General features: G+C 44.9%; 1 protein-coding gene across 1 annotated transcript in view; it reads right to left on the bottom strand.

The window, feature by feature from the left end:
- Positions 1-5,584: 5,584 nt before the first annotated feature.
- Positions 5,585-7,309, bottom strand: part of LOC100478721 (serine/threonine-protein kinase TNNI3K) — a 292,736-nt gene continuing 291,011 nt past the window's right edge. The window contains exon 25 of the mRNA XM_019797164.2: positions 5,585-5,931. Coding sequence (XP_019652723.1) covers positions 5,855-5,931 — 77 coding nt within the window. The 3' untranslated portion in view covers positions 5,585-5,854. The remainder of the gene's footprint in view (positions 5,932-7,309) is intronic.

Below are 7,309 nucleotides of genomic sequence, written 5' to 3'. Positions count from 1 at the left end.
TGGCATAGGTGAGGCCATATGAAACGACACTCAAGAGGTGTCTAAGACTTGGTCCTCGGAGACACGCATAATTGTATATGTTGAGTTTAACTGCATTGCAAATCTGGTTATAATTTTATCCACGTTGTGCCTTTTGTGTTATTCTTGCTTTCTTTTTGTTACCTAGTCTCAATTGCTTGCCCAGAACTTAGGGCTGTCTTACGAACACTTAAATTTTCTCAGCCAAGATCCTTTCATTAGAATCCGGGAAATAAATGATTAGCCCTTGGTGCTTGTTTGATTCCTCGCTCAGTCATGTTCTATCAGGCATGGCCAGTTGTTACGGGACATTTATCCTGTGCCTGGCACCGGGATATGTGCTTTCCATGCATTGTTTACTCTACCTTCTCTGTGAGGTAAGAATCACTCTATCTGCTTTACAGGCGAGGAATCTGAGGATCAGAGAGATGAAGTAACTTGCCCATGAGAAGTCCCATCATGAGGGGGGAAAACAGAACTTCACCCAATTCTGAGTCTAAATCTCACACCCTGACCCACTCAGCCCGTGCCTCTCGCAGCGTCGTCCCAGGTCCAGCAGCATCAGCACCTCCTGGGAGCTTGTGGGAAATGCAAATTCTTGGGCCCTACTCCAAAGCTCCCGATTCTAAAACCCTGGGACTGAGACCCAGAAATCTGTATTTTCATAAACCCTCTAGGACTCCTGACATGGGCTGATGCTTAAGAACTGTTTGATGCAATTCTGCTTCCTACAGTCTCCTGCTTGGTATAGGATAAACATACGTCAACTAGCATCCCATTCATTTTTATTCTGATTACTTCAAATTATCCTCAGTCTTGACATCGATTTTTTTCCCTGAGACTAATTTGAGTTTCGGGAAAGGGAAACAAAAAACAAAAAACAAAAAAAACCTGAAAGAAGAACCTGGTATTCTTCACTGTGGATTAATTTTTGAAGTGGTGTTAAGCAGACCGTCAATTATTATGAGAGTAGAAAACTGAAGGGCAAACCAGCATTCAAATTATTTTTATTGCATTTCATGGTCTTGCTGGAATCTTACCCTTTACAGATTAGTTGAGATAAAAGAAGAGATGGAGGTTAGTGAAATTAGTGAGCTTCAAAACCTTTTTTAAGGATGGCGAAGATACCTTTCTTCTGCATATGAGCCCATTGCTTAAAAGACAGATATTTGAGATAATATTCTTTTTATCTCACTAATTAAACATAAAGCTCGACTGAGAGTGCTTTGGAGACGTGTCCTCATCAGCAGGGCTTGGCACTCGTGGCAGTGTTTTAATTCAAGAAGCCTAATTTAATTAGCACCCTGCCACCTGGTCGCTGCTGTGCTGCCTTGGATCTCTGGCCTGAGGAGAAATGTGCAACCCCTGCTCTTTTTATTTCTAGTTAGCCTCATAAAAGGTAGGATGTCCAAGGAGGGAGAGGAACTTTGCTTCTCCATCATGTTTTGCATACGCTGCTAATTGAGCTGAAAGTCTCAGACCACGGTCTGTTATTGTGGCCGCTGAGCCTTCAGCTGATCCTGGGGAAGGGATTGCCGATGTCACATGGCTCCTCTTTGCCCTCGTGGCTCTTGAAATATGGATGGGAACTGATCGGGGGAGCTCTTCGGTCCCTACGCTTGAGTAACTGCATGCACCACAAACTAGGAAGGAATAAGGCATTCAAACTCTGCTGGTAATGGCTCCACTATCTCTCCTTGCTTTCCCTACCCAGTGTGCTAATGAGGAGAGGAAAATGTGAAACTCCTTGGCTTCCCTAATTGCTGTGCTTTGCCCTCATAACTTTTTTGTTCCTGCTTATCACAGTGAGAGTCTTGCTTCTGTCAATCATTTCTGGTTCATTCCGCCTAGAAAATAACAATGTGTATTTTTTGAGCCTTGAGATTATTCCAGCCCCTTCTTTTCCATAATTAAAACAGAGAAAATGATGATGATTATATTTTTGGTTTTACTTTGCAATAATGAGCCGCAGCAATCAGGAAAGGTTTGTTTTTCTGGTCCCTGCAACTTCTCCTTGGCTAATTCCCAAATTTTCCCCAGGACTGCAGAACTGCAGATCTGTTAGCTTCTACCATGGTCCTGGATCGCAAGCGTTGGCTAGAGAGGCAGTAGAGTGTGGTGAGCGGATCACGGATACTGGTGCAAGGCAAACCTACAAACCTAGTTTTGAATCCTGGTTCCATTCGATACTAGCTTAGATTCGTTATCCACTCGAGCGAGCAAGAAAAAACAATTCTCCCTTTCCAATATTATTTGCAGAACTAAGTGACATAATTGCATTTAAAATCATCTAAAGCAGTTCCTGCCACATAATAGGTGCTCAATGCATGTGTTTTCTTGCTATTTTTACTTAGCATCCCCCTCGTTGGTGAATGCTTCTTGGTTCTTATATTTGATTTAAAGGATTTGATTTCTCTTCTGATTTGATTTCAGGTATAAATAAGACATCACCGAATGAGACAATCCTAAGGTTGCTGGATCTTGGCTCACACTGCCTCAGAAGTGTGAGCTCGGGAGCTCACTGTTCGCAACGGTGGGGTTGTAGGGACACTGATGGTTATTTTCCCATGAGAGAAAAAATCTCCATCCTTCTCATGCCCTCCTCTTGTAGCACAGCTCTTTGGCTGCATGGTGATATAACAGTAACAGTAAACAACAACAACATTTACAACAATATCTGCTATTGTGTGCCAGGAACTGTACAATGAACTTTACAGTATTTGTAATTCTTATTGTAACTCTTTAAGAGAAATGCTATTATTACCATCTTACAGATAATAAGCTGGAGCTCAGATAGGTTAAGTGACTTGCCGAAGGTCACAGGATTACTGTAGAAGGTCTGCTGGACTCCAAAGCCAGTGGTTATTGTTTAAGGGTGAGAAGAAAGGAAGGAAGGGAGGGAGGGAGTAGGGAGGAAGGAAGGCAGGGAGGGAGGAAGGAAAAAAGGAAAGGAAATTAAGTAAAGACAGGGAACGAGAGAGAGAAAGAAATCAGGTCTTTCATTTCAGATAGATTATCTAACACTAGCCTTTTCTCCTACCACTAGCACCCATTTTTTCCCTCTTTCCCAGGGAAATGTCAGCTTTGGAAAGAATTTAACCCAAATAATCACTCTGTTGGAATAACTCTCTCCTGGTGCTGCTGTAATTTGGCTTACAATTATAGCTAATTGAACATCTTCGAAGAGAGCTCAGTGCTGCATGCACATCGAAAAAAATTTAATGTGCTAAGCATGCAAAAACATGATCACAGAAGTTCATTTTTACCAGCAGAAAAAGAAAGCAATTAGTGAGACATTTTTCAGCAAGGAGAAAAGACACATACGCACACACACAAAACCTCATGATCTCAAGACAAGCTCTAAGATGATCCTGGGCCCCATTAAAGGTGCAATAATGAAAAGGGTTTGTGAGCTACGGGTTGGCATCTGTGAAAAGGTTCCCCTTCTCAGGAATCAAGACACATTAGTCTCATTATTTGCAGATCCTTGACAAGACAAGAGCCAGAGGGAAGCCGTAACCTAAGGAAAAACGTTGTGGAGAGAGGAGGTGGTTAATTAAAGGAAACAAAGAAAGGGAGCTTCACACCTTGTGTTCTAGAAAATCCCCCTCTAAAAGGAAGCAAACTGCCCTTCCTCTGGATGGGACCTCCATTCCTTGGGAACCTGGGAGGATGCTTGGTTTACCCCAGCACTGTCCTGATTATACATACAATCGGCACTACACCTACTGTGAATCTTTTAGTTAAAACTGATTATTTACTTACTTACTCATTTTTAATTTTTTAAAACTTTCTAAGATATTCCTTTCAACCTAGCTCATAGAAGGATTAAAGCCTGAAGACCCCCGGGCTAGGTGCTGGCTTAGTGCCTGAAGCAGCCAGAACAGAGACTGGAGGCAGAGCCGCAGAGGCCGGTGCTTTTTAGCCGGCGCCTTACCAGAAGGCTTTATGCTTCCATGGCCACTTCAGGCTCCTTGGTCCTGCTTATTAGAAAGACCCTTAGCAAGAGCACCTATGACTCCAGAATAATTTGGTGGGGAAGCGAAGAGGCTGGGGGCTAAAACAGAGTGACCCGAAGTGGGAGGATCGTGCCTGTAACCTCTACCGGCCTGGTCCGGGCTCTCCCTAAGCTGTTCAGAGGACTGGGACCCCGCAACCACAGGTCATAAGAAAAGGCGTGGAAGGGTTTTAGAGGTGGGGTTGCTGTTCTGGTAGAAACTGCCCTCAAGAAACATAATTTCTAATCAGTAGGAGGAGAGAGGGGAGGATGGAGGAGCTCACCACAGACATGAAAGGAACAATCAGCACTTTTCCCATTTAGTTCCATTTGTATATGAGGCCACACTACTCAGGAGAAAAAAGCAGATTTGCCTAAATACAGTCAAAGCCAGGCTCTATATTCCTTTCATCGCTCTTCAAGCCCCAGTTGTCCTCTCAGGGTTTAGAGCAGTGGTTCTCAACCTGGGGCAGTTTTGTCCCCCCGGACACATTTAGAAATGTCTGGAGACTTTTTCTGGGAGCTGTTACTGGCATGTGGGAGTAGAGGCCAGGAAGCAGTTAAACATCCCACTGTGCACAGGACAGCGCCCACAAAGAGAATTCCCTCCAATACCTCAACAGTGCTGAGATCTAGAAACCTTGGTTTGGAGGCTACCCCATCTTCCTTTACTAATTTTTTTTTCTCTTACTGAGATTAAAAGCAATAATCATCATACTGAATTTACATGGTTTCCNTACCTCAACAGTGCTGAGATCTAGAAACCTTGGTTTGGAGGCTACCCCATCTTCCTTTACTAATTTTTTTTTTCTCTTACTGAGATTAAAAAGCAATAATCATCATACTGAATTTACATGGTTTCCTTTTTTTTTTTTTCCCAAGTCTGCCTTTCAATGGCAGAACTATTTTGTTTGGTGGAAGTATTCCTGTCTTCCTGGTTGGAATGAGCTCAAAGAGCAGAATTTTCTCTCTCTCCCTCTCTTTTTAAGTAAACTCTATCCCTGACATGGGTCTTGAACTCACAACCCTAAGATCAAGAGTGACAGGCTTTACTGACTGAGCCAGCCAGGCACCCCCATATTTCTCATTTTTTTGAAGGCCACTGGACCTCATATATCCTTCCAGTGCTCTGTGCCAGACTCTGGTATGAACAGCAGGTTTGCATTTGCAGGCCAGTGTCATACCTATACGCAAAGCATCTATGACACCTTGGTGTTGACGGCAACAAGTTGTCCAAACAAAGCACAGAGCACTTGGTCTGATATAGAAAGGAGGCTAAATAAGTGCAATATTGTGCAAGCGTCTTGATCTGAAGGTCGTTACCAATATGTCTTAGAGAAGGTATACTCAGAAGACCTCCTGTTGGAATGAAATACACTTCTGAACCCATTTTGTGTGCCAACAAAGAATCTTTAATCACAGAGCTGGACACGAGAGGTAATATAAAAACATAAGAAAATGAACAATATTCTAAAAAATCAAACCCACAGTTCTCAAACACGAGTCTAGATAGTTCAGCCTAGGAAAATAGAACAATTGTTAAGTGCCCACCCCAGACTTAGGTCCCATCTCCAAGTAATGATATAAATTTTTTCTTTCAGTTACAAAATTCAAACCAATTCTTTAAATACATTCTGTCTTGGTTCTTTTGCATTTCACTCCTTAGCCACAAATCCAAAGCCCAACTTGTGGTAGGGAATTAAATAGGACCAGAATAAACAAGCCAATTTAAGGAGACCTTAGAGGGTAAAATATTATAATTGGAAGCAAGCCTGCTACGGTTGGAATTGTTGCTGTCAGTTTGGGGGAAAAGTCTCCTTAGGTATCCGTGGAACGCTGTCAGCCGCTGTCCTCAAAGCTGCCACTATTCGGGCAAGAATGAAAATGCATCGGGCTCATGGGATCAGACACGTAGCCTGCATCGGAATAGAAGTTCAGCAGTTACTTATTGGCCTCGCGGTCCCTCTGGCCATTTTTTCTTAACCAGCCTCACCCAGTGCACCACAGAGCTGCCAGGCAGCTTCTCCTGGGCCCTGGGCACCAGTCTGGGCAGAAGGTGGTGGCAAGCAGTTGTACAACAAAGGCAAAATTGAAAATGCAAACAGAGAGCTGAGACCAGAGAAACACAAATGATGGGTGTGTGATTGGGACCCAAGGTGGCCAAGTCTGGAGTCCAGAAGGGGTCATTTCAAGAAGGTGGTGTATTGTGATGGCTAGAAGCATGGGCTTTCGTGTCAGGCCAATCTGGCTTTAAACCCTGGCTCCACTACTTACTGGTTCTGTGATTTTTGCCCACTTAACCTTTTTAAGCCTCAGTGTCTTCATCTGTAAATAGGAACATTAATTCATAAGGTGACACAGGTCAGACCGTCCGTACAGTGTGTGACACTGTGAGTGTGAAGTGAAATGGCGGTGATAAAACGAAGGTGGAGCTAAGCATAGAGCAAAAGGAAGAGCCACTCTCTACAGCAGGTTGCCTCTGGTTAGGTCTTGCTTTCTTTTTCCTCCCTGAGCACCTGGTTTCTAAGTGGACATCAAAGCTTAGGTCCAAATCCCGGTGGTATTTGATGCTCATTGTAGCGACAGCCCCCGCTGTGTCCAGAGAACAGGCAACTAGGGGCTCAGGGTCAGGCACTGTCCGAGAGAACACAGGGCACCTGCAGGGAAGCGGGGCCTCTCCCACTGCAAGGGAGGAAGCCGGTCACTCACCGCGTCTCTGAAAGTGGGCACATTTGTCAACAGCTATTGCGGCTTCCGCTGCCCTGTGATAGCTGGGTTTTCAGAACCAGCTCCGCCATCCACATTTTCATCAAGGCATCTAGCAAGATGCGGTTGGATAGGTTTATTTATTTTCATCAGAAGGGTGTCTGTCAAAGTCTGTCAGGCTGCACACACACACTCTCCTGACGGAGACGCTGGGGCTGCGGCTGACCTGGGTGGGGGGGCTGGCCCCGGTCAGAGAGGACCAGGGTGTGGTGGGGGCAAGCTGAGAGGAGGGCAGGCGGGATCAGGACACACCGCTGAATCCTCATTTTGGGTGGACTTATGCAAAATCTACATCCTAAAGCAAAATACTTCCTCTTGTCCAGCCTGAAACTGTACCTGCGTGGCAGGCGTGGATGCCGTTAATAAGCTCGTGATCATTTTACTCCTGTCATCAGCCCCCCACTGTACCCCATGCCTGAGGCTCTCCACGCCCCCTCCCCACAGGCCTCCAGGGAAATCTCAGCAGGAGTGCTGGTCCCTCTTCGTGGCTCTCCTTAGGGGCTGGGCGGCTGAGTCAGCGGGCTGTGC

Source organism: Ailuropoda melanoleuca, chromosome 2 (genome assembly GCF_002007445.2).
Source record: "Ailuropoda melanoleuca isolate Jingjing chromosome 2, ASM200744v2, whole genome shotgun sequence".
NCBI classification, from domain to species: domain Eukaryota; kingdom Metazoa; phylum Chordata; class Mammalia; order Carnivora; family Ursidae; genus Ailuropoda; species Ailuropoda melanoleuca.
Note: the sequence above shows the minus strand (reverse complement) of the source record. Positions and strands in the feature narration are given on the sequence as shown.